This window comes from Globicephala melas, chromosome 20, assembly GCF_963455315.2.
Source record: "Globicephala melas chromosome 20, mGloMel1.2, whole genome shotgun sequence".
Lineage (NCBI taxonomy): Eukaryota > Metazoa > Chordata > Mammalia > Artiodactyla > Delphinidae > Globicephala > Globicephala melas.
Genome location: NC_083333.1, coordinates 4908742 through 4935213, shown reverse-complemented (window position 1 = coordinate 4935213; position 26472 = coordinate 4908742). Strand labels below are relative to the sequence as shown.

The window sequence follows — 26472 nt, the reverse complement described above, 5'->3', positions numbered from 1 at the left end:
TTTTTTTTTTTTTTAAGTACCTAGGCAGTTTTTGTCTCCTCTGCTCTCTCACTCTCAGAGTAAAGGCACCTGTGCACACACAGGCACGGACACCTTTTGGCACTTGTATTATCCATGTGTTTCAAGGACCTAAATTCAGATAAATTCCAGAGCCTGGGATTAAAGTGTATTGCTATTCTTCTGGAATGTGAGCCAATAATATTTATTAAACATCTGTTACATGAATAATCTCATTCCTGACCCTGTTACTTGGAAGGATAAATAAAAGACAGTCTTTGGAAGCTCACACTCGAGTTGAAAGGTTAGAATGGCCAGGGCAAATACTTTCCTAGGACCTGAATAACAAATTCAGGAGAAAGCAGTGGGTCATAGATGAGATAAATAATAAGAGGATCTAGGAAAGAGTATTCATGCTAAAGAAAGCACTGGCAGAGAAAGCACCTTTAGGGACCAGGGTGGGGTGGGAAACAGCATAGGAACAGGACCTGTTGTGATGGGTCTAAAGGGTAGTTAGAAATAATGTTTCCAGGGCTTCCCTGGTGGCGCAGTGGTTGAGAATCCGCCTGCCAATTCAGGGGACACGGGTTCAAGCCCTGGTCCAGGAAGTTCCCACATGCTGCAGAGCAACTAAGCCCGTGTGCCGCAACTACTGAGCCTGCACTCTAGAGCCCACGAACTACAACTACTGAAGCCCATGCACCTAGAGCCCGTGCTCCGCAACAAGAGAAGCCACTGCAATGAGAAGCCCGCACACCACAACGAAGAGTAGCCCCCGCTCACCACAACTAGAGAAAAGCCCACGCGCAGCAATGAAGACCCAACGCAGCCATAAATAAATATTTTTAAAAAAAGAAATTTTTAAAAAAAGAAATAATGTTTCCAAACCCCTTGAGCCTCTGTGTTCAGCTATGTGGAGATGGTTTGCAGCAGGGATAGTTCTGGGCTTTCAACAAAGTTAGTCCAGAGTGAACATCCATCTTTCTCTCCTGCTCTTTCTCCCAGCCCAGAGTTGTGAGGTTACAATTACAAGTGACTTTAAGTCCCCTATTGAGTTAAAGATAGAGAAGAAAGATGCCTTTGAGCAATGACTGAATGTTATTCAGATCACGTAAATAGTGAAAAGTACAAGGTAGTTGGAAGTTCACAGTTACCTGGACTGACAAAAATTACTGGTTGAATAGATTATTTCATTGACACAGACTATAAGATGACTGATTCTGCAGAGTCTGATTTGATAAACATGTAATTTTTGCCATCCTTGACCCCGTTTATTTTCGCCAGAGCAGTATTTCCGTTAGGTTTTAACCTAATTTCTTGGACCCCAGGAGTAAAAGAATGGGGAACAGTAGGGTAAAACTTCTACCCCCACTATTGAAAAGTAGTCTTTTTAGATAAGCCTTTTACCTCATGGATGAGAAGGCTTATTAATCAGAGATAGTGATGACTCTTTTAATTAATGGAGCTTCTCAGTGTTAATCATATTCTCTTAAGATGCATGTGCTTAGGATTTTCACTGTTGGGTATATTTTATAAAGTGGAGTCAAATAACATGGGGCATAACATTTTCTCTTTTTTACTTGGTATTTCAGAGATGGCACTGCTCTCAATTTCATTTTTTAATTAAAGTCCATAAATGGCAGGTTTAAAATTTTGAACCACAGCATGAATCAGAAATTGGGCTAGTCAACCTTTTTTTGCGGCGGCGGTGGGGGGGGTTCATTTTGAAGGTGGGGTTGAAGGGAAGGAAAAGGAAAGCAGGAGAGAGACTTGGCAAAGAAGGGTACTGGAAGGCACTAGGGTGTGAGTGGGAGACTGTGCTGGGAGGTGATTACTCTAGATCGCTTCACCCCCAGCCCCCAAGTAAAAACGCCTTTGCTAGCATTTTATTTTCTCTCCCTTCCTTTTCTCACTAAAAAAAAAAAATATGAAGAGGAGTCTTCCTTTTCCTCCTTTTCTACCCTTCAGTGACCGTAAGCATAAACAGGGACAAACAGTACAGACAGCGGAGGTTTTCCTACTGGCAAACCTGTCCTAAGGCAGAGATGGTCCTTTATCAGATGCCACCCAGGAAAGCAGAGAGTGTAACAACATAACTCTTAATAAAACCTCTGTCAGTCTCGGTGGGGCGGGGGAGGTGGGGGGCATGGGTGAAAGTCCTTTTGAATTTTCTCAGTGGGGACAGGGTTTTTTTTGTTCCTTAATTAGAGGTAGTCTGGGAGAAGCTAGCACTTGTGCAAATGCCCCAGGAGAGTCTGGACACCTTAGTTCTGTGCTCATGGTAATACCATCGTCCCCCTGCTTAGGCAGCAGACCAGCTGGTGGTGGGAAAGCTGTCTGAGAGCACCCAGAGAGGCTCTGCCAAGGAGATCTTTTTCCTTTCTCTGTGGCATCTGCAGCTTATTTGGTCTGAGCACCAGGTTACTAGTTGATTCTGTTCAGTAGTCTGGACTTGAATTTTGAGGCCCTTTCAGAGAAGGTAGAGCTCATGTTGATTTCTGGGTCTAATTGTGCTTCTGGAAATATCAGCTGTAAATTGTATTGGAATTTAACGTTTAAGAAAAAGCCAGATGGTAATCAAAATGTGTGGGTGGTTTGAAGTTTTTAAATAAAAGGCTTGTGCTCAGCTGTCGAGCCTCCAGAGGAGTGCTTTATACTATGCATCCCTGCTTTCTAGAATGGGCTGTGGAAGGAAGTTGCTTCCTTCCTGTTTCATCATACCCTTTGTGACCTTGCCACATTCTCTGCCTTCCCTGCCCTGGCAGAATCTGATTCTTGACTTCAGTAAAACTGCTCAGGGGGCTTGAAGATTAAGGATGGCAGAACTCTTAAAGAAAGGTTCACAAACTAAGGGCTGTACTCTTAGCAGCCCAGTTAATGCCAGTGAGAGCTCAAGAATAGTCTAGACTTGCTGGGTGATTCTGGTTGGGAACATAATCATAGAGGGTCCCAAGATCTGGTGTCTTTCTTATTCATTTACTTCTTCCTGCGCAAACTAAAAACTGACTTTCTGGAGTCTTTACAGAATTCACCTCTTATTTTTGTTCCTTTGTTTGCTGTCAGTAAATCTATTAATGCCTTTTGCCACAGTTTAGCTGACTTAATTCTCTCTTGTTCTGCCTCTTGAAATCCAGAGTTGTGGCTTGAAGGGCAGTATGTTATAGTCAGCTCTTAGGATCCACAGCCTCCACTCGTCTCTTCTTGGTTGCAAGGCATCAAGATCTACTAGGTATATCAGAGATTACAGTGATCATTCATAGATTGGTTCCTTCCAGAAAGTACAGGGAGAGAGTGTATCTGCAAGAGAGCTGAATGAATGTGTTTTTTGTACCTCCATCGTCACAGTATCTCAGCTTTCCAGGTGAATTACAAAGCCTGGAGGTGGGGGTGTGCTTGGCTCGTAGAATCAGCAAGGGGGGCAGGGGAGGTTAGAGGATGAGGTCAGAGAGGTAGTGATCATGTAACAGATCATGGAAGGCCTTGTGGGCCACGTTAGGATTTTGTATTTTATTCTAAGTGAGATGGCAAGTCATTGGAGATTTTTGAGCTGATATGATTTCCAATTTAAAAAAATAAATTACTTTGGCTGCTATGTGGAGAATAGATTGGGTGATGGGGCAAGGGTGGAACAGAGAGACCATTTGGAAGGCTATTGTAGTAATCCAGGCTAGAGATGATGAGATGACAAGTGAACTTATTGCCTACTTCCAAGAAAGGTTGGGAGACCTAATTAAGAAAACATCACTAGGACTTCCCTGGTGGCGCAGTAGTTAAGAATCTGCCTGCCAACAAAGGGGACATGGGTTCGAGCCCTGGTCCAGGAAGATTCCACATGCCGCGGAGCAACTAAGCCTGTACGCCACAACTACTGAGCCTGCGCTCTGGAGCCCTCAAGCCACAACCACTGAAGCCCACACTCCTGGGGCCCGTGCTCCACAACAAGAGAAGCCACTGCAATGAGAAGCCCGCACACTGCAACGAAGAGTAGCCCCTGCTAGCCGCAACGAAGACCCAGTGCAGGCAGACATACATACATACATACCTAAATAAATAAATAGGAAAAAATCACTAAAGCCCCTCACACAGTCCATTTCACAATATTAGGCTCCAGTATTTGTTAATTCTCTTCCTTTCCTTAGAGTTTGCCCTCAGCTATATTAGGACCATATGGGAGAGCTTATTAAATAGAGATCAGCATTCACAAGGGAAGGGTTGTGAGCAGTACCTCAGTCATTTGACCCTAACAGAAGACTTTTTATTTCTTGAGGCACTGCAGTTGGCACAGTGTGTTCATACTGTCATCCCACCCACCAGAGACCTGAAAAGACTGAATCCATGCCAGAACTCTGGGGCAGCTCCATTCTCATTGAGGCATTCACTCTTCAGTTCTTTCTGCACTTGCTATCTTAGACACAGTTTGAGTAGCCTCTTTTACAAAGTATCTTTTCAGCTACCTGGCCTTTCCAGCTGGAGCTCTCTGATACTCATCGTGACAAGGTAGTTTCACATACTTGAGAGGGCCCTCTAAGGGAAAGAAAGAGGTTTTGTGGTCTTTAACATTTGAGCTTTCCCCCATTCCTCTTTTGTTGTGATCTAAAGCCTTAATATGCTACCTTGATTTCTGGGGTTTGCATTATGGGAAAGGAATTTAATGTGTTTTAGTACATTCTAGTTGTTTGGGAAAAAGCTTGGTCCTTGGTACACAGGGAGCTTGCATTGTTGACAAGGCTTCCTTCCCTACAGAAGGCTACATCAGTGTCTGCTTGCTTTGGCTGTGTAAGTCTTGTTGGAAGACTTCACTGATGAAACCACGCCATCTTGATACAATGTCAGGACTGCCTGCCCAAAGAGGGCTGCTGGCAGCCTACCACCTCCTTGATTTACCCTGGGAGCAAAGCAATTTTTTTCTTTTTTTTGGGTTCTGGAGGTCTAATTGTGTGAAAGGCAATAACAAGGTGAATCCCTAGAAACATACAAACAGTTTGTTTTAATAGTAGTTAATTTGTCTCTTAGGATGCTTTGTTCCTTCCTCTTTTTAAAAGTAAGTTCAGGTGAAATTCCCTGGCCGTCCAGTAGTTAGGACTCCGCCCTCTCACTGCTGAGGGCCCAGGTTCACTCCCTGGTCTGGGAACTAAGATCCGGCAAGCCATGGGGCGTGGCCAAAAAAAAAAAAACCCCCAAAACAAAGTAAGTTCAGATTACTGGGGTCATAAGTTGGACTTTGGGAGCCTTTGCAACTCATATACTGTACTGTCTCTGGAAATGTCTGACTGCCCCAGCCGCCAGCCAAGGCTGAGAATAGACGGAGCTGGGCCCTATGAGGGCGAGCTCTCTTCAGGAACATTGTTCTGTTTTCAGGGAGAAATCATCTTTTCCTTCACCTCAGTTAGACTGTGCCCTAGCCTTTGTGCTCCTGCCTCAGCTGGGGCCCAGATGAAAGCCAGCATGCCGTTTATCTGGCAGCCACATGGGCTTATCCAAAAGCAGTACAGAGAGCAGTCTACAGGAAATGCAAATGCCAAGCGAATGCATCTATAGCTTGTGAACATAAAGACCTTCAGCTGTTTGTGTGGATAGGTATTTTCTAGTTTTTATTTTCCCCACCCAAGCATCTGCGCTGACTGAAATATTTGAGCCGTAGTAATAGTTGAGAGCAAATTGTGCTACAGATAAAGACATAGATATATTTTCAGCCAACATGCTACTAATTAAATTGTTTATCTGTCTAAACCTGGACCACTGTTGCTCATATCCGATGTCCCTGGTATCTTCCTTGAGTGAGTTGCCTTGTGTTCCATGACCTTGTTTTTTTGTCATTACAGTGTGAGTGACTGCCTCACGTTGTGTTGATGCTGGTCTGCCATGCTAGCCTGTCTACCAGGGCCAGGTGACCTGTCCTTTCAGCTTCTTTCTCACACGCAGATGAACACTGGACTTCAGAAATGTAAGTAATCTGGATCCCAGTGAAGGATGTGATCGTTTATTTTTTCCCTACATTTGAGCTATACCAGAGGCACATTTGGGGTACACTGACCATGAATTTTGGTACCTCCAAGATATTCTTCAGCACAGACATCAAGAAAGCAGCCGCAAAACTTGTCAACATTGTGAGACACTTCTCTGATCAGAGAGATCCTCTTTTTTTTAATTAATTAATTTAGTTAGTTATTCTGTTTATTTGGCTGGGTCAGGTCTTCACTGCAGCACACAGGATCTTTGTTGTGACGCGCGGGCTCAGTAGTTGCAGTGCACGGGCTCCAGAGTATGCAGGCTTAGTTGTCTCGTGGCATGTGGAATCTTAGTTCCCCCAACCAGGGATCAAATCTGTGTCCCCTGCATTGGAAGGCGGATTCTTAACCACTGGACCACCGGGGAAGTCCTGAGAAATCCTCTTAAATACTAGAATTCCCCAGTGTGTATCATCTTAATTTTAATTGTTGCTGATAGCTATCTGTTAAGCAATAAGGCTATAAGGAGTTTTACAGGATATATATATCAAAGAAGTGTTTCAATTTGAGCCCCCATGAGGAATTGAATGAAAACTCACAGTCCAGATTACTTACTGTATCTCTGAGACAAACTGTATCCACTGTTCTGTTGTTTTGAGCTCTCTGAGCACTCTCTGCCATGGAAATAGACAGTTCCCTTTGGCTTTGCTGTCTGCCTTCTGAGCTGTGGCCCTCAGTTCACAGCAAGTAAAGAAGCTTTTGCCTCCAGAACGGATAGGAAGGTAGCTTGCTCAGTCTCTCTGGGCGTGTTCCTGTTAATATACTTGCTATAAGACGGAGTTTTTGAGAACTGTTAGATTCCTGTCTTACATTGGCTGGAATTGGGGCTTTATACTTTGTATTTTCCCAGATTCCTACCTTCTATCGCTGTACTACATCATGTGCAAGGAAAAGAGTCTATTCCTGGCTTATTACCATGTACGGCATCTTCAAGTGTGAAAATGGCCCTAAATTTGGAATAGACTTTCCTTTCAGAGTAAAAAGGGAAAATCAATGAGGCATCTAGGCTTACCCTTTAATAGAAAAGGAGCTTCAGCACCTTACCTGAATCCTTTATGACAGAGGTTGGCAAACTTTTTCTGTAAAGAGTCAAATAGCAGATATTTTAGGCTTTGTGGATCATCCCATATGGTCTCTGTTACACGTACTCACCTCTGCTGTCGTAGGGCACAGGCAACCGTAGACAGTATGTAAACAAATTAGTGTGGCTATGCTCCAGTAAAACTTTCTACAAAAGCACAGCAGCTGGGTTTTGGCTTGCAGGCTATAGTTTGCCGCCCCCTGCTCTGTGAGATCATCTTCAGAAGTTAAAAATGGTCTGGCCTCTTGACTTCCTTTCTTTGAGGGAGAGTAAGACTCAGAGCCTGGCTAGTTCTAGAATTTGGCCAGTGAATCCAACTTGCGTCATGACAAAGCTGAAGGTGACAGTCTTCCTTCTGCAACTGCTTGACACAATAGGCCGGCCCTGCTGTCCCAGCTCCTCCCCAGCTTTTCTCTTACTAAAGGATAATTGGGTGAGAAAGTTGTCTGGGCTCCTTGGCCACCCAAATCTGCATGCTCGCTGCATTGTGACTGGTTCCAGACTTCCAGGCACACAACTGGGGAGGGAGTGTGCTCGGAAGCATGCAGTAAGATAACAAAGAGCAGCTCGCTGTCTGTCTTCTAGGTTCCTTAGCGCACTCTGACGGCTTCGCCCAGAGATGTCCTGTCAGGGGCTGAACTGCTTGGGAAGAAAGGCAAGTTGGCAGCTTTATCTTAGTTGCTGACTTGGAACCTTCACGCCCTTCTCCCCAAAGCAGTCCCCAAGTAGCCTCTGCCAACCACTGTCCCAAATCTCTATTCAAGAATTGAGGTATGGGGCTTCCCTGGTGGTGCAGTGGTTGAGGGTCCGCCTGCCGATGCAGGGGACACGGGTTCGTGCCCCGGTCCGGGAAGATCCCACATGCTGCGGAGTGGCTGGGCCCGTGAACCATGGCCACTGAGCCTGCACGTCCGGAGCCTGTGCTCCGCAACGGGAGAGGCCGCAACAGTGAGAGGCCTGCGTACTGCAAAAAAAAAAAAAAAGAATTGAGGTATCCTTTTTCCCTGGTTTCAGGCTTACCTGTCCGTTTAGGGGACAGTGTATTTGAATCCCTCTGACTCTCTTGTTGCTCTCCTTAACTACACCTAAACTTTTGCAGAGGAGAAAACCCAGTGGTGTTTTTAAGCCCACTTACTTTCTTCTTTCCTCTCCCAAAATGTGTAAGAAAAAAAAATCCTGGGACTTTCCTGGCCGTCTGTGCTTCCAACTGCAGGGGGCGTGGGTTCAATCCCTGGTTGGGGAACTAAGATCCTGCAGGCCACACAGTGCAGCCAAAACTTTAAAAAAGAAGAAAATCCTGTCTTGTGACTTAGCTCTTCGCATTAAGCATTTACCATTAAGGTGAGATGGAGTATAAACTGTCTCCTTTGGAAACCAGCAGCCAAGGAGCTGCTCAGAGCCCAGGCCTATCAGCTGTAGAGACCTTAAAACCAGTTTTGTAACTGCTATTCAGCCTTTCCCTGCCCCCATCCTAGGGAGGGTCCTAAAAGGTGCTCAAAACACAGAACTCCGTATCTGGTGAGGGGATGGGGTACTCATATTTATAGCTTAATATATGTTTGGTTTTTTTTTATTGTTAACATCTTTATTGGGGTATAATTGCTTTACAGTGGTATGTTAGTTTCTGCTTTATAACAAAGTGAATCAGCTATATGTATACATATATCCCCATATCCCCTCCCTCTTGCGTCTCCCTCCCACCCTCCTTATCCCACCCCTCTAGGTGGTCACAAAGCACCGAGCTGATCTCCCTGTGCGATGCAGCTGCTTCCCACTAGCTAGCTATTTTACGTTTGGTAGTGTATATACGTACATGCCACTCTCTTTGTCTCAGCTTACACTTGCGTCTCCCCATGTCCTCAAGTCCATTCTCTATGTCTGCATCTTTATTCCTGTCCTGCCCCTAGGTTCATCAGAACCTTTTTTTTTTTTTTTTAAGATTCCATATATATGTGTTAGCATACGGTACTTGTTTTTCTCTTTCTGACTTACCTCTGTATTGCAGACTCTAGGTCCATCCACCTCACTACAAATAACTCAATTTTGTTTCTTTTTATGGCTGAGTAATATTCCATTGTATATATGTGCCACGTCTTCATTATCCATTCACCTGTTGATGGACATTTAGGTTGCTTCCGTGTCCTGGCTATTGTAAATAGTGCTGCAGTGAACATTGTGGTACATGACTCTTTTTGAATTATGGCTTTCTCAGGGTATATGCCCAGTAGTGGTGTTTCTGGGTCCTATGGTAGTTCTATTCTTAGTTTTTTAAGGAACCTCCGTACTGTTCTCCATAGTGGCTGTTATCAATTTACATTCCCACCAACAGTGCAAGAGTGTGTAGCTTAGTATACTTTATGTTGTAAGAGTCAGCTCAAGGCAGGGGAGATGGGTCTGGGGCCAGGAGAGGGCATATGTGGCTTCTTGGCCCAGTACTGTCAGTCACCTGGCTAATTATTCCCCAGGCTTGAGCTGCCTTATGTACAGAATCACAAGATTGTTCCCTTGAAACGCCAACATTTTCTCTTCTCCCCTTCCTCTTCTACATGTATAGGAGGATGTGATGCATTTTCCAACCTAAAAGTATAATTTGCCATAGTTCAGGCTGGATTAAAGGACATCTTGCCTCTGGGTGGGTCCTGCACTTGGTAGAAGACCACAGCTGTGGTTAGGTGGATGCCCTCCTAGAACTTTTCTCGATTGTTATTCCATAATGTCACTTGCTTTGAGAGACCTCAGCCATTTTGGAACTTTGTACTTGCAAAGTCTATTTTCCTCTGACCCATCTTCTCCAAATTCCCCAGAAAATGTGTTTTTGAACATTTTTTTATTCATTAACCCCAAGCCTCTGCTCCTAATTTTCCAGCTCACAGGTATATCGATAGGGTGGCCTGGTAAATATTTCTGGGTAGAGTGGTTGAAATGACCAAAGATCCCTGGTCGTCAAATCATCTTTTAGACAGTTACTGTGACCTCTTTCATTGTAGAGTTTTGGGGCCTAGGGCAAGTATCGACATTAATTTTTTACTACTTCTCTGTGTGCTTATGTGCCCCCTAGTGGAAAGACCTGGAAATGGTGAATTGGCCCAGTGACTGGATAAACTACAGAGAAATATCAGAAACATTAGCTAACGTTTGTTGAGCGCTTACCATATGCCAGGCACTGTCTTGAATATTTGTATGCATGTTCTCATTGATTCCTCAGTAATTCCATATGGGGGACTCTCTTATCTTTCTTTTCAGGATGAGAGTGTTTGTCAATGTCTTGTTACTATTCAGTGACTGGGCTAGAACTCACACTTGGGTCAGACTCCAAAGCCTGTATTTGACACACACTGCCTGTGTCTCTCCACAGGTTAGAGGTTCCTGCTGCATAAGCCACCCATGTCTTTTGATCTTTAAAACAGAAGGATAAACAGGGAGGTCCTTGCAGGGAAGCCTGGATTCAGGGAGATCCCCCCAGTTCCTAGAATAGACAACAGTGCTTTCTGTACTACATGTAATGCTCAGACTCAAGTCCAGGAGGTACTGCAGTTAGGGCTTCCATGGTCAGGTTACTTTGTCCCGTCTGTGGGCAGACTCAGCCAAACCTGCTGTCCTTGAGTAGTAACTATCGACAGTCATAGTTCCTGTTCACAGAGCATTTCCCATTCATTGGATCTCTTGATCTTAGTAATTCTGTGAGGTAGGACAGCAGGTATCATCCCTGTTTATAAATGAGGAATGACTGAGAGAGAAACTGAGTAGTCAGATAATAAAGCCAGTGCTTGAATCTGGATCTCTTTTTCTCTAACCACAGAGTCTCTGTTCTCTACACCGCCTTATGCCTCGATTAATGACACCATTGGTACCAGCTATTTAAATAAGTTGTTTACAGAGCTGTAGTATCCGTGTTGGCTGTGCATTTAGAGGAAGATGATGCAGAAGAAAGAAAGGCTTCAGGGTGCCTCTGTGGGGACTGAGATAAAGTACTGAGGAAAACTTGGCTATTTTTTAAGGGTTGGGCTGAAATCTGGTACATGACGTGGGTGGTGTTGGATTCCCCGAATGTGGCCTCTTTCTTGTCCAATATGCTCCTCTCATCCTTGAGATTCTTCCTTAACATACTGTAGCCTGTGTCCACCCTTCCCACCCCTCACCTCACCTCATCACCACTGTCAACATCAGTGGAGGCAGGACAGAGAGAACTAATCGGTGTAGTGTCCCACTCCATACTTCTGACTGAGGCCAAGCCATCAATACCTCTGCCTCTGCTAGAAAAAAACAGCCTTAGAGTTGATATTGACTTGGAGCAAAGGAGCTCTATTATTCAACAAGCCGCTGTACCAGTCTCTCTTCCCTGACTTTCAGAGAGAGAAGCCCATCAACATGGAGGAAAGCTCTTCCAACATGGAGGGGCGGACCTTCCTTTCCTGTCCGAACTGAAACCCAGCAGCTTCAGACTCCCATTATTCAGCCGAGTCCCAGTTGTTCAGTCAGACAGTACACTTACCAGGCACTTATACACGTTTGCTCTGGGTAAGGAAGACACTGAGCTAGGAATGTCGCATGTTTTTGATCAGTCACACAAGAGTACAGTGGCTGACCAGGGCAGCTTCTAATGGAATTCTGGCGCCTTGAGTTTAGGGAAGATCTTTCAGTGATCCCAGACTTTTTTGGTGTCTTCTTGTCCAGGAGAATGTAAAACCGGTCAGAAAATGGCCCCACTTTGTCGAGACTGAAGCCCATTAAGGGTCAGTGGCTTATAAGAAGCCGCAGAGCTCTGTTCTCCAGGCTTTGACCTCCTTGCCAGCTAGTGCTACCTAGTAGGTGGGAGACTTCTAGGCCTCTCTGCCTCCCTCTGCTTCCTGCCTTCAGTTGTCACTGTCACATTCATCCTTCTAAATCAGTCCTTCTTCAAATCAGTCATCTTACAAACATTTCGTTTATGAATGGAGCAGCTATTCTGTACTCAGTAAATACAGCAGAGCCTTAAATATGTGGGAGTGCCTACTGCGTTCAAGGCATGTGCCCGTGCTTGAAAGCAAACCTTTTCCTTTCCGTACGCTTTTGCTAAGTTCTACCTCGTCGAGCCTGGGTCCGGATCGCTCTGCCTCTCCTGGACTTGAGCTTTCTTTCCTTGCTTCCAAGAGCAGCAGTTTCTAAGCACTTGCTGCCAGCCAACCAGCAACGTCACCTAGCGCAGGCAGATGTGCCCTTTTCCTGCTAGCACACTCACTAGACTACTTCTGTTCCAGCTGATGCCCAGCGACATGACTTTGAATGGGGTCTCCTCTGGGCCAAGCCAGCTGAGGCCACAAGCCAGGCATTTGGCCAGCTCAGTCCTTGGTCTGCCCTGGCTGCCCCCTAGAAGGGGAGGAAGTAGGGAGGGAATCAGCTAGCTGAGCCAAGGCTCCCAGCCAGTCCCCTTTTTTTTCAGCTCTGGGCAGTCTGTGTACTTACTCAGCAAGCCTTTATTAAGCACCTTCTGTGTATACTCAGGGGAGACCCTCCCCAGAGAGAGGGAGAAGGGAGCAGAGACCCCTTGCCAGGAGCCTGGCATCCTTAAAGAGCTCTTGTTCTCCTTTTCCTTTTCCTTTTTGATGGAAGCACGACATCCGCTGGAGCCCCCTGATGGGAGGCAACTGGAGATGGGAACAAAGAGACTGTTAGCATTAATGAGGCCCATTGAGCGGTGTTTCCGCAGTCTCCAAAGAAGGCAGGTTTTTCCTCTTTCATTTTGGAAAGTGACAGCTCACAAGGGCCGAATACAGACTATTTTTGGCTCTCAGGACTTAAAGATTCTCTGAATCCTTTCTCCTCAGTTCCCTCCCTGCTGCCCTGTCATTATTGTCACCCACCCCCCAAGGAAATAAATAAAGCCTTTTGATCTTCACCCAGTCAGGCTTAGAGTAAGCTGTAAACAAAAGTGAACTTGTGACTTGGGGATGGGGAAGGGATGTTGGCAGCTTACTCCTCTGCCCCTGAAAAAGCAGCATCCTGTCTGCTGCGCCAGGATGCCCACCCAGTCGGCACGGTGCCCCAGCTGCCAAGGCAGAGAGAAAGTTGATGCCTCACTGGCAACTGCAGACTGTAGAGGAGTCATTCTGGGTACCCTCTTCCTCAGGGTGTCATGGGGCAGGGACTGAATGGCCCTGACAAACAGCTCTGCTTAGAACCTTCAACCCCCAGGCCAGGATGGGCTGGTAGGAACTTGGAGAGAATTCCATGTGAGAATTGGCCAAGTCCTGGCTCTCTTAAGATAGATACTTTTGCAAGTTGCTCTGCTATTCTGATCTTTAGTGACCTCGTTTGTTAAGTGGGACCATGATAGTACCTGCGTCCTAAAGCAGCAGCAAGGATTCGTTGAGACAGCCTGTCCTCAGCACGAGGCCTGGTCCATTAGAAGTACTCACTCAATGTGAGCAGTGCTTGTTTCTGTGGGGGCTGAGGCCGGGTCTCAGTGGAAGACTAGAGATGACAGCTTAGTTCGCCCTGCCCCTCAGGCCCTCAAATGGGAAATCTAGAAGGGCTGGTTGGCTTGGCACTGATGAGCTCCGTCTCCTTCTTTGCTCTCCTTCCCCTTCTCTCTCTAGGGGACACTACACAGAAAATGAGAACTGCTCACTATCCTACCCCAGCCGAATTGGACGCGTATGCTAAGAAGGTCGCAAACAACCCACTGACTATAAAAATCTTCCCCAACAGTGTGAAGGTTCCCCAGCGGAAACACGTTCGTCGTACTGTGAACGGCCTCGACACATCAGCCCAGCGCTACAGCCCCTACCCGACTCAGGCTGCCACCAAGGCAGGCCTGCTTGCCATTGTCAAAGTGCCAGCCAAAAGCATACTCAAGGACTTTGACGGCACCCGAGCCCGGTTGCTCCCTGAGGCCATCATGAACCCCCCAGTGGCGCCCTATGCTACTGTGGCACCCAGCACTTTAGCCCACCCCCAGGCCCAGGCTCTGGCCCGCCAGCAGGCCCTGCAGCACGCACAGACCCTGGCCCATGCCCCTCCCCAGACGCTGCAGCACCCTCAGGGTATCCCGCCACCCCCAGCGCTGTCCCACCCTCAGAGCCTCCAGCAGCCTCAGGGCCTGGGCCACCCTCAGCCCATGGCCCCAACCCAGGGCTTGGTCCACCCTCAGGCCCTGTCTCACCAGGGTCTCCAGCACCTCCCCACTCCCTTGCTGCACGGAGGCCGGAAGATGCCAGACTCAGACGCCCCCCCGAATGTGACCGTGTCTACCTCAACTATCCCCCTTTCCATGGCGGCCACCCTGCAGCACAGCCAGCCCCCGGACCTGAGCAGCATCGTGCACCAGATCAGCCAGTTTTGCCAGACGAGGGCAGGCATCAGCACTACCTCAGTGTGTGAGGGCCAGATCGCCAACCCCAGCCCCATTAGCCGCAGTCTGCTCATCAATGCAAGCACTCGGGTGTCGACCCACGGCGTCCCCACACCAATGCCTTCATGTGTGGTCAATCCCATGGAGCACACCCACGCGGCCGCAGCCGCATTGCCCGCTGCGGGCCCTGTCAACCTGCCCACGGGCATCTCTCGAGCCCCCACTGGCTACCCTAGCGACCTCAAGCCAGTCGCCTGGAACCAGCACCAGCTGGCCCACCTACAGCAGATGTGCAGTGAGGCCGGCGGGACGCCGGCCCCTGGCCTGACAGGCAAGCATGCGGCAGGACGCGAGTTGGCGGGGCCTGGCTTTGTGGGCAAGGCCCCTGCCTACCCGCAGGAACTGTGCATGGCGCAGGCTTTCCATCTGAAGCCACCCCTGGAGAAGCCAACCCCGTCCCCACCAGTCAACGGCCTGGCAGCCCCACTGGCCTACCCTAATGGTCACTACTTCCAGCCCCTGTGGAACAACATTCTGCCCACTCCCAATAGCGACAGCTCGGGGTCTCAGGACCTCGCCGTGCCGTTCCACAGTGGGCAGCCTGCGGGCGCACCCCTCGACTGCGCGGCGGCTGGGGCCCACTACCGGGCAGGGACCGGGGGCGGGCCGGTGGCAAGCCAGAACAGCCTGGTGCAGACAGTGGATTACCTAAGCGGGGATTTCCCGCAGGCCTGCTTCCGAGACCAGAGCCTGGCCGTGCTGAGCAAGGCCCACCGAGCCCCTGGCAGCCGAGCCCCTGATCCCACAGATAGTCGAAATCTTCATATTCAGCACCCTGGGTATAGATAGGTAGCCCTGGTGCCCTCCACAAGCTACACATCATACGTCACCCTCCTAGGTTTAGTCTTACTTTTGAGTAATTGGATAGTTTCAAAGTTTCACTGCTCCAACGTGATCATTCTTAGATGTCTAAGAAAGGGAGTTTAGTGGGATCTAATTGAGGACAGAGGGGGGTCCTCTTTGCTCTCATCTTCCTCTCTACCAGCCTCAGCAACTTTTGGGTTTATGTTGGGACCTCATCCCAACTTCAGGCTTTTCTCTCCAATGCCTGCCTGTCAGTGCAGTTCTTCCCCCCACCCCCACCTCGGCCATTTCCCACCAGCCCCCTTTTGTCTGTTCCTGCACCTCTCACTGTTTCTCTTTGGACTGAGGTGTGGGCTACGGGAAGGGCCCCCTAGGTCAGGTAGCTGTCAGTGCCCAGCCACCTAAGCTAGGTCTCTCCCTGTCTGTCTCTCTGGGACTAAGAAGCCAGACCTCCCAAGTGCTCTGAAAGCCAATTCCTTGTTTACCCAAAGACCTCAAATCAAAACTGACCCAGTCTGCCATCTCCTCCCAGCCCTTCTCCTTTCCTCAAGGCTTTGTTTTACATCTGCATTGATCCCAGAGCCACTGCACTTGTCCTTGCCACACTCCTCAAGGGCATCCTGCAGCACGTGGCCATAGCCTTGAGACCAAGGGGGAAAAAAACCTGTGTTTGGATTGATACCTTCGTTCCTGACTCCCTTTCCCTGCCTAGAGAAATGCCGAGACCATCCAGCATACCCAAGATCTTTCTCGCTGCTGTCTCTCTCCTAAGTCATCTGCTGCCCTCATCCCCCACTCCCCCCTCAAAAAAAAAAAAAAACGCAAAACAAAACAAAAAAGTCTTTCTTGAGGGATTAGGTAGTAGGTATGGGATGATCACATTGGAGTTTGGAATTAAAAACACTGAAAAAAAAAAGTGCATTTGGTTCTCTCTACACTGGCTAAGAATATTGCTCTACGCTGTAAGTTTTAAACGTCCTGTCTCTGTATGAATGTAGTGTGGGTTTGAGTAGCAATGTGTGTGAGCGGCCCCACAGGTGCATCCACTGTCTAGTCACCTTTCACAGCCCCTCAGTTTAACGAAGAAAACACAAAGCCTTAAGCTCTTTGAATTCTCCTTTACCAAATGAGCATGGTTCTAACAGCTGGAGATGGGCCTCTCTTGGAAACAGCCCCTTCTGCCCCTCGCCCTTTCTTCACCCACTCCATGCTCCAAGTCTCATTCCCAGGTGACAGTTAGTTGGCTAGAAATTTAAAATTTTTCTGTAACTTCAGATTATGTTTTGTTGTAATGTTTTGCCCCTTCTGTTAAAGATGCATAGTTGGGCTTTTTTTTTTTTTAAACCAAATAAGCCCTACCCTTTCCTCTTGTCTCTGGGGAACGTGAGCTTTCTTATTTAAGATTTGGGGTTTTGTTTACTATACGATCCACTGTTCTTTAGCCAGAAATTCTCTAGTGATCTGAAGCAGTGCGACTGAAGACCAGTTTTTAAATTATGTGTTGGCAAGTTGCCTTATATTTAAAAAGAGAAAAAAAAGGAAAAAAATGCCTGATTGTGTTATGCCAAATGATAGCAACATGAAGTCCTAACTCATTGTTCCCAGTGGTTTTCCTGCCGTCTGTGAACACTGGCACCTCCCTGTCCTGAGCCCCCAGGAGTACCTGCAGCTTCTGGTGCGATGCCTTCTCCCTGTGTGTTGGCCACCATCTCACCCAGGGGCCCCTCCCAGTTCTCGCTTCTCTGAGTTAAATTCTCTGAATGAACACCATTGTCTCCCTTTATCCCTTGCTTGATCTCGAAACCAGATATTTTTGCTGTAATTTGTTCCAATGCCTCCCCCCAAAAGGTGAGCTGCCCTTTTAGGAAATTGGACCAGACACCAACTTGGGGGCTTAAAATCAAACCTCAAACCCATCTCTTCCTGTGTAGGGGTGCAAGCCTCTGAAGCTCTCACTCCCACCCCTAGTCTGCATGGAAAATGTACTGTGACCCCCCTGCCCCCCATCTACCCTCGCCTTTGGTGTGAGATGTTTCCTAGTTCACCCTGAGCCCCTCTTGCCAGCCAACCCCCAACCAGCAATAAGGGTCCAAGCCAGGGCCTCCTATCCACACCCCCTGCCTCCATTCCACACTGCCCCTAGAAGATACCTGGATCCTCACGCCGCCCACATACTGTAGCATTCATTCTCCATCTCCTTCATCTTCTCACCTGTGGTGGTTTATGGGCGTGATGGGGTTTTTAAGATTATTATAAACCAGTAAAAAGAAAAAAACTCACCTTTGATCTTGTCCTATTCGTTTAATGCTGTCAGTGTTTGAGATGATCTTTCTTAACGGTTTTTAACGTCTTAAGAGAATTTCTCATTTTTAAGGGGACCCCTATAGTATTTGTCCCCGTCAGAAGCCCTCCCACTCCATTATCCCAGACCAGGTGTGTTCAGTCAGCCCCTGGAGGGCACCTGGCTGACTGGCCCTCTCCCTAGGCAGGGCTGCAGGGGGCTTGGTGGGATTTGATGGTTAAGTATGGTTCGCTACCCCTCACTGGAGGTCCAGTTCAATGTAAAGCCACTTTCACTCCAAGGACTATCCGTCACTGAAAAACGGGGACCTGGTTTGCTAATAAGCCAGCTTAAGACTAAACGACCCTTCCCCCCACCCCACAACCTTCTCCCACCTCGAACGTTTTGGAATTTGAGGACCTCTGGCAGGTGGAAGTAATAGGTGGTGTGATCTGTAGCATGAGAAGTGGTCCTCTTGCTGGTTTGAATCTTAAGGGTTGAGTACTGATGGGAGAACTTTCTTCTGTCTGCAGGGGAAAAAAAATCCAAGAGCTATTTACGTCCCCTCCTCCCTCTCCACTTTCTGCTGCGTTTGGGTCTGGGCTAAGATGTGATGGAGGGAAGGAAAGATCCCACAGGTTGTGGGACTCAGTGAGGGTGGAATCAGATGGTTAGGTGGCTCGAGTTGAAAGCACCCTCCTGAGCATGCCCTTTTCTGTGGGGTGCCCTTTTGTGAAGGTGCTTTGCCTCCTTTACTCCTCATCCCATCCCTGTGAAAGAAAACCCTCTTCTGCCTGTGTCTAATGAGACCTACAGTCAGCCTAGGGTCACAGGGCTAGACAGAGCAGATGGTTGAGTTGAGCCCAGCTCACGCTGTGAGGCAAAATCTGGCCTGAGTTCCACAAGCAATTATGACTGTCTGCAAAGGCAGTGAATGAGGGCTAGGCCTGGGCATGGGGTCAATCGCAATATCCACTGCAGGGAACTGAAGGCGGCACCAGCCGCCTTTGTGAACCTACCGCCTGGAATGGTGCAGTGGCACAGTGCTGCCAGCCGAGGGAGCCCAAGCTTGACCCGGGGGTTCTGGCTTCTCTTGGAAGGCTTCTGCAGAAGAGTGGTTCTACCTGTTGCTGCGTGAAGCCCGTGCTTAGGTGAAGGCATTTCCCCTGCTAGAGCCCATGGTCGGTCTTCTCTACCAGCTTCCAGGCTTCACAGTACCACGACAGTTTAGATGAAAGAGCCACCTTTACTTTCTCAGCAAGGCAGCCAGGGCTTCATCTCTCCCTAGATCAGTGAATTTGACCTTTTGAAGGCTAAGTTGGTTAGTTCCCTGGGCTGGCTGTCTCAGGCTCAGACCTTTCCTATCACCTTCTGATAAGGGCTCTTTTCACCTGAGTCTCTGGGAAAGTAGAAAAGGCAGGCTACAGCCCTTGAACCTTCTCCGTACTAAACAATACTTCCCATACACTGGGCCTCTTCTCAGGGCCAGGCAAGAGTAAGGCACTTTATGCTGATGAGTTAATCTTTACAAATCTAGCAGGATTACTTTAATTTTACCAGTAAGGATGCCCCATGTAGCTAAGTAACTTGCCAAAAAAGCAAGCACAGCAAGGATCCAAAATCAAATCTACTGCCAAAATTAAAGGAAGCTAATCTTCTAGTGACTGCTGGAGCTTAAAACAGAATCCAGTGACGGGGGGAAAAAAATCCAGGCCCTGCCCCAAACTAGCTGAAAGATCACTGAAGTCAATTCACTCCTCTGTTCCTATTTCACCAGTCAAATGTGGATAATCACAGGTACCCATTGAGGCCTGTATGAAAAGTAAGTATGGATGAGAAAATTTCAAGGCTCCTGTGCACAGTTTAGGAGTCCCTGGGTGTGGGCTGGGCTTTGGAGTTAGACTAACATTCATAAAGCACTCAGAGACATCCCTCAGTATCCACAGGGAATTGGTTTAAGAATCGCCAGCGGATACAGAAATTCACCAAGTCCCTGATATAAAATAGCATAGGCTTTGCATGTAACCTATACACATTCTCTGGTATACTTTAATCTCTAGATTACTTACAATACCTGATACAATGTAATACTATGTAGATTTGCCCATGAGTGGCCAAAACCTTTTGCTTTTTGTAACTTTCTGGAACTATTCCCAAATATCTCCAATTCACTGTTGATTGAATTCGAGGATGTGGAACCCACAGATACAAAGGACCGACTATTTTTACCGGGAACATGCATGGTCTTCACCACAGCCCACTAAGATAGGTCCTTTTATTAAAAGCTATTTCACTTGACTGTTGTATTAAATAATGCATATAAAGTGCTTACCAGTGTCTGCCACATCAAAAGTACTCAATAAATGGTAGCTATTATCATTAGACCAAGAAAGACCTGCCTAGAGCACAGGCACTAGTCCTTTGTGGGGTATCGATCAGAGACTCTAAACCTTATAAAACGTCCAGAGCCTGCACCTCCCTCCTCTAACCAGTAGAGGGCAGCAGCAGGCAGCTGTCCTCCACACAAAGCCTAGTGCAGTCCCTCTGTCTTCCACCAGAGGGCGATGCAGCAGGGCAGCTGGATCCTGGGGCCAGAGCTGTTGCAGTCCCTGACTGGTCCCTTGACTTCACAATTGGGCCCTGAGCAACCCAGATGAGTCAGGCTGGAACCAACGTAATAAATACAAGTCAGGATTTATTAAAAATCAGGGCTCCCCTGCTGTGCCCTCCTGGCACTAAGTAAATAAATAACCAGAGGGGACACAGCTGGGGAGAGGAGACATCAGATCTCAAGACAGATTCTTTAACTACCCCTCAGTTTCCCAACTCCCCCTCCCCCCCTATGGCTCTTGGGACATAGCACCAGCAGGCACCTCAGTCCCTGGAAGAGTGTGGCCGGCACCAAGGCATGTCTGCCCTGATCCTAGGCAACAGGCCCCAGGATCGCTTGTTTCCAAGCCCTTGATGACCCTAAGACCTGCTCTTCCCAGAGGCCAGGGCTGAAGCACCAAAAGGAGGCACCTGAGGGTGGTAGGGAAGGAGGGAGAGGGAACAGGGTAACAGAACCTAGGCAGCGGAAGCAGCTGTAAGGGGGTCCGGCCCCCTCTCCAGGCTCAGCCTGCCTGATGGAGGTCATTTCCCACCCCCCTTTTTCCTATAGCTGGGTCTGCTCTCAGCTGAGGATCTTTCGGGGCAATTCAACAGAGGCACGGATGAAGACTGCATCATCCCGCACATAGTTTCGCTTGCGGATATCCTGGTGGGAGATGAACTTGGGGTAACCAAAGCCCAGAGAACTCTCATCCAGGGAGCCCCGCCAAGTGCCTGGTTTTTGGAAATTCTTCCAGTTTGGGTCAGGGTGAAAGGTCTCAGTGACATGCTGTGGCTTAGCCAGCCCAGGGTCGCTCTGATCCAGCAGGGAGAAGGTGACGCGGCGGGCAAAGGGCCACTCAAGGAGATTGTCAAAGGCACCTGGCAGCACGCGAATGTAGAGCGAGAGATGTGTACCCTCACCACTGCCATTGCCATTGAGGAATGCAGACACCTGCAGCTTGTAGCCATACTTATGCGTGTAGAAGGCGGGGCTGAAGCACTCGAGGTTGGGCTTGGCTTTGGCCTCCTGCAGCCTTCGCCCGTAACTGCCGATCTTCCAGATGAGCACGCCATCACTGCCCACGGAGAGCTCCTCCAGCTCTCTTCGCAGCTCCTGCAGCTCTTGCCGTTGCCGGCTCACCAGGGCACACATCATGGCCAGATGTGGCTTCACGCTCTCCTCCACGTGCCGTGCCATTGCCAGCTTAGGGCACTGTTGGCAAAGCCCCAGGCCATGGAGGAAGAGAGGAGAGTTAGTCGGGGCAAGCTCAGGGGAGAGGGGAGGAGCAGGTACAGGGCAGTGGGCACCCGGCTCTGAATGAGGGAGGTAGAGGGCTCTAGGAGGAGGCTGGAGCCGGCCAGCAGGGGGAGGGCTGAGGCTTCAGAGCAGCACAGCAGGGACCACTAAGGGCCTATGTCTGAGGTTTCAAGGACCAAGAAGAGAGCTGACAGGAAGGAAGAGAGGCATCTCACCCTGTGCTTGCAGCCGGAGTCTTTGAATGGGCACAGCACCAGGGCAGTGCTACAGCTGTCCTTGAGGTGGCCCGGCAGATCCTCCCGAGCCATGGTGCCCACGCCACACTGGTTGGGGCACGGCACAGGCAGCCTCGGGCACTGGTACTGGTGGCTCTAGGGCCGCAGAGGCAGAGAGAAGCAGTCAGTAGCCTGACTCCCTGCTACCTGCCCTGCGGCCCACAGCTCAGGAGGGCCTCACCTGGATGGTGTCAAAGACAAACTCCTTGGTGCAGTAAGTGCAAGGCTGGGTGCGCTTGGGGCACTCAGAGGTGGCATGCTGGGCCAGGAGCCGCCGCATCATGCGGGCACCGCATTTGTTCTCACAGTACACACTCTCTTGCGGGCACACACCTTCGTGGCTCTGTAGAAACGCCAGAGGGGCTGAGTTAAGGGATCCCTGGGCCACAGGTGCCCCACTCTCCCTCTACCCTCAGCCAGGCCCCACCCACCTCAAAGGCCTCCCCGCTGAAGTCACAGCCACAGAACTCGCACTTGAGTCGCCTCTTGGGGCAGTCATGCTGCAGGTGCGCGGGCAGATCCCGGCGGCTCAGCTTGGCGGGGCAGCGGTTGGGGCAGGGGACTACATTGAAGCTGCAGGTATTCAGGTGGCCCTGGTGGGAGGGGCCACAGTTAGTGCCTGCCCAGGGAGGGGCAGTCCCCCCACCCCGGCCCCTTCAGAGCCTCACCTGTAGGTGGCGAAGTGGACCACTCCAGCGGCAGCCCTCCTCACTGTGGATGCAGCGGATAGGCAGGCCCAGTACCTGTACCTCCAGCTCTGGGTCTGGGTAGATCTGGGGACAAGGAGGCGGGGAACTGGTCAGGGTCAGAGCCTGCTACAGTCCCCAGTTCCCACCTCCTCCACCCCAGAGAGCTTAGCTCTCTACCTTAGAGCCAGAAACAGCCCCTCGGTGTAAATTCTCCTCTGTGCCCAGGGATAAAGAGTGCAGCAGGTGGTCTCTGCTCTAACCTAGATTCCAGGGTCCCCAACATGCTGGCCCAGGACGCTCCCTTCGGAGCGGCAGCCAATCAGCCTGCAGCCCCAGGCAGCCTCCACACCCTTTGCTTCCTTCCTCCTGGTACAGGGGTCCTGGCCCTCAGCCACAGGGCTGGCCAGCCACCCAAACGGGAGGGGACACTTCTGGCGGGCACAGAGCGGTTCTGTATACCCCCACAGGCTGGGCATTGTGCCTGCCCTCCAGGGCAGACTCGGGCCTCATCTGCGAACTGGCCTGGTGGGAGGGAACAGGCCACGTTCGTAGGGGTGCATGATTCTGCGGCACCGGGTTGACACTGGCCCCGAGCCCACTGTTTGCAGCAGCTCCAGCCTCCACCGAGGGCAAGAGCCTGTACCTGGCACGGTGGACTCACCTTGGCATAGTCCAGAGGAAGTTGATCCTCAGGGCACTTGAAGACTCCTTCACTGTGAAGGGGGAAGGGACAGGGTCAAGGCGCCATACTATGGGAAGAGAGATCCCTGGGCCCCATCCCCTCAACCAGGGTAGCCTCCTTCCCTCACCAGACCGGTTCCCAGGTTCCCAGGCAGCCCTACCGGAGAGGGCGAGTGGAGGCCTGAGGGTACCCACTTCTATAGGACCACCAAAGATCCCAGCTCCTGTCCCGGGGAGGGTGGATTTGGGCCCAGTGGAGGCAGAGGCAGCTGCTTCAGACAGCATTTGGCCAACAGGTGGCAGCTGGCACCCCTCCCCCAAGATGGCAGCTGGACGGCGAAAGGAACAGGCTGCCCAGCCACCCAGTCCCCCAGGTTACTTTTCACTGGCTGGGCTGAAAGCTGTTGGGGGAAGGTGAACACGGATGGGCTGAGGTTAAGCGCCAGGGCTGCCCAAGCCCCTGCAAGGGTGCCCAGCCACGAACCCAGGGCAAAGGTCAGCTTGGGACCACCTTACCCCAACTCTCCCCTCCTCCTATGTGGGTGTGTCTTCTAAAGCAAAGAGAAGGAAAGGCTCGCTCCAAGGTACTGTGTTTACACTCCCACCCAGTTCTCACAACCTGCCTGAGAAGGGGCTCAGTGTCTCCATTTTGCAGATGAAAGAACTGAGGCTCACGGGTGCACTGGACTGTCTGTCTGATTCCACAGCTCAGATAGTTTCTACTACGCTGTACACAGAACAGAGGCCAGTCCAAGAAAAAGTGTCCAGGCAAGCATGGCCAAGGCTCTGGTCACTGCATGGCAGGCATCTGAAGCCTGCTGCCCTCCCTCTCCTCCACCAACCCCACACCAGGCTAGGCTGTTAGCACTCAAGGAGCCTGTGGCATGCCTCCTTCTGCCAACATGGCCTCGCCGACCCTAGCCAGGACCAGTCACGCATGCCTGGCGCGGCCTAGGCAGGGCAAGGGCTCACCCAGCAGGACTGAAGACCCTCAGGCATGGCATTTCTGGCAAGTCTGAGTCAGGAGGCAGGCAAGGATGAAGGCGGAAGCAGAGGCTACAAGGCAGCCCTGTCCACGATGGCGTTTGGCAGGACGTGGGCAGTCCATACCCCAGGTGCTCAAAGGATTTCTAGCACCCACCTCCTCCCCCTGACCCCACGACTACTACTGGGCATGCTGCCAATGCCAATAATAATACATGCCCAGGCACTGAGGAGGTATGCCCGTGCCCACAGGGTAACCAGGCTTCCTGGACCAACCTGAGTAACAGCGCTGGCAGGAGAAGGGAAAGAGGGGTGGGCCGTGGGGGAGGGGGTCTGCTTGGCTGCTTCAGGAATGTGCTGACTTAGTGGTTTTGGAGTCAGGGAGGGGACTGAGGCAAGTCCCCAGGCTTCAGGCAGAAGATTAGCCTGGGCAGCTTGGGGCCCAGCCAGGACAAAGGTTCGCCCAGTGCCATGGACACTCTAGCTGGTAGGGTGGGAGGCGCAGGGCCTGTCCCACAATCCCTTCCCTCCCGGGCCTCAGCGTCAGAGTTCAGGCGCCAGCCGAGGTGGGGAGGCAAGGGCAGAGACTGCTCCAGGCCGTGCAGTGGAGGCCCAGGCCCAGGGGAGAAGACAGGATGGGGGGAAGGGGCTGTGGGAGAGGAAGAGGGGATTTCCGGGAGGGGGAGGGGAGAAGCAGCAGAGAGGGACAGAAGAGGGAAACAAGCCTGACAGCCCCCTCCCCCGTTCCTTCCCCGAGGCAGTCAGGGTGGGTCAGCTGAGGAGGGGGGAGGCTCAGCTGGCCTCATCTGGAAGCCAGAGGGCTGGGGAAGAGCACGGGAGAAGACAATGGGGCTGTGTGTAGGTAGGGGAGTGTGTGTACACTGAAGGGAGGAGGGAGGCGGGTGAGGGAAAAGGAGGAGGGGGCAGCACAGCAGCTTGTGCAGGAGCATATGTGAGGGCAGGACCGGCCCAGGCTGCGGGGAACCGAAAACAAAGGGCCTGCTGAGATTTCCGCCGGGCAAGGGGCTGCGGAGGACGGAGGGACGGAATCCCAGAGGTGCTCTCCCAGCCTGCGCCCCACGAGCCCTCAGCAAACAGCCTCCTGACACAGGGCACTGGCTGACCCAGCCTTCCCCGGTGCTCTTGGCCCACGACCTCCCCACGACACGGGGCTCCCTCTTCTTGCCTCCCCACACCCAGGACTGAGCAGGTCCCAGCGTGGACAGGAGACTCAGAACACCGCAGGGCGCCCAGAACTCAACGAGTGCCCAAGAGCCCACGGAAGACCTGGGTCGGGAGAGCGCAGGGGGCGTGCAGTCACACCCAGGGTGCGACCCCCTCCCCCTCACGACTTCTAGACCACTCGCAGTACTCAGGACCCCCAGGGGCAGGGAGGGACACCCAACGGGTTCCTGTTTCAGGGGAGATCGGGAGCGTCGTAGACCTCCCTCTATCGTGCGACCACAAGCAGGCCGGGCTTACACCCCAGTTAAGCCTTTAGGTAATTGTGCGACCGTGGGCAAGTCGCAGCCTTTCTTTGAATTTGAATCTCGTTTCCTCATCTGTGAAATGGGAGAACAATAGCTGCCGTTCTCGGAACGTCCGAAGAATCAGAAAAGCTTAAGATGGGTGAAAGCTCGGAGGCTTAAGGTGCTGCGCGGGGCACAGGGTTTTGTCCTCCTCTTCCCAGGATTCAAAGTTCAAGGGTGAAGCCGTTCTGGCTCTCAGGTGAGGGGGAAGGGCCGGCCACGGATCAGGAAGGGCGTCCTTTCCCACCTCCACCCTGCGGGAAGGCACGGAATTCTTCCCACCTGGCGCGTGGCACGCGGGACCCTACGGATCAGTGCGTGGGGTCCTCCCTCGGGGCCTGACGTCACTCCCGCCCTGTGACGTCACGGTGGGCGCCCCTGAGGTCACGGGGCCGCGGCGCAGACAAAGGCCCGGCGTGCCTCCGGCCTGGGTCCTCCCCCGGCGGCGTCTCCCACCCCCACCGACCGTCCCCTGCTCCCGCCGGGCCGCACCTGAGGAACTCCTGCAGGCAGGTGTCGCAGAAGCGGTGGCCGCAGGTAGAAACCTGCACGGGCTCGCGCATGGGCTTCCCGCACAGCGGGCACAGCAGCCGCCGCTTGGGCTTCTCCAAGAATTTGTAGTCAAAGCCGGGCATGGCGGGCGGGCACGGGCAAGCGGGGCCGGGTTCGCGGCGGCCCCACAGCCCGCGCCTCGCTCCAGCCGCGCTCCCGGCTGCGGGCGGCGCCGACTGGCAGCCGTGGCCTGCGCCCAGCCCTTGAGCTCGCCCGCCGGAAGAGGGGGCGGGGCCGTGCCCGCGCGGTCCTAGTGCCCGCCCCGCAGGGCTCCCCACCCACCCGGCGTTGCGGCAACTTCGGGGTCGGCACTCAGACAGGCTCTCCCCCTCCAGGAAGCAGGGTCTCCTC

At 51.1% G+C, this 26472-nt stretch overlaps 2 protein-coding genes across 6 annotated transcripts in view; one reads left to right on the top strand and one right to left on the bottom strand.

The window, feature by feature from the left end:
• Positions 1 to 18200, top strand: part of FAM222B (family with sequence similarity 222 member B) — a 74730-nt gene extending 56530 nt beyond the window's left edge. Inside the window, exons 1-3 of one of the 4 annotated variants that reach the window (XM_060290052.2) lie at positions 4112 to 4494; positions 5820 to 5941; positions 13662 to 18196. In XM_060290052.2, coding sequence (XP_060146035.1) covers positions 5860 to 5941; positions 13662 to 15265 — 1686 coding nt within the window. In that variant the 5' untranslated portion in view covers positions 4112 to 4494; positions 5820 to 5859 and the 3' untranslated portion in view covers positions 15266 to 18196. Of the gene's footprint in view, positions 1 to 4111; positions 4495 to 5819; positions 5942 to 13661 lie in introns of those variants that run through there. The other 3 variants (XM_030862002.3, XM_060290051.2, XM_030862001.3) reach the window with 3 other exon arrangements.
• Positions 16603 to 26285, bottom strand: TRAF4 (TNF receptor associated factor 4). 2 transcript variants are annotated; one of them, XR_009560220.1, is made up of 8 exons: positions 26062 to 26285; positions 23037 to 23088; positions 22355 to 22459; positions 22118 to 22279; positions 21868 to 22029; positions 21627 to 21782; positions 18581 to 21366; positions 16603 to 18088 (listed from the first exon to the last, which is right to left on the bottom strand). XR_009560220.1 is itself a non-coding variant. In XM_060290053.1 (7 exons), exons 1-7 carry the CDS (start codon positions 26202 to 26204, stop codon positions 20734 to 20736), a joined length of 1413 nt encoding a protein of 470 aa, XP_060146036.1. In that variant the 5' UTR covers positions 26205 to 26285; the 3' UTR covers positions 16603 to 20733. The 2 variants fall into 2 exon arrangements, 1 of the variants encoding a protein (XP_060146036.1); XM_060290053.1 differs by having other exon boundaries at positions 16603 to 21366.
• Between the last annotated feature and the right edge of the window lie 187 nt (positions 26286 to 26472).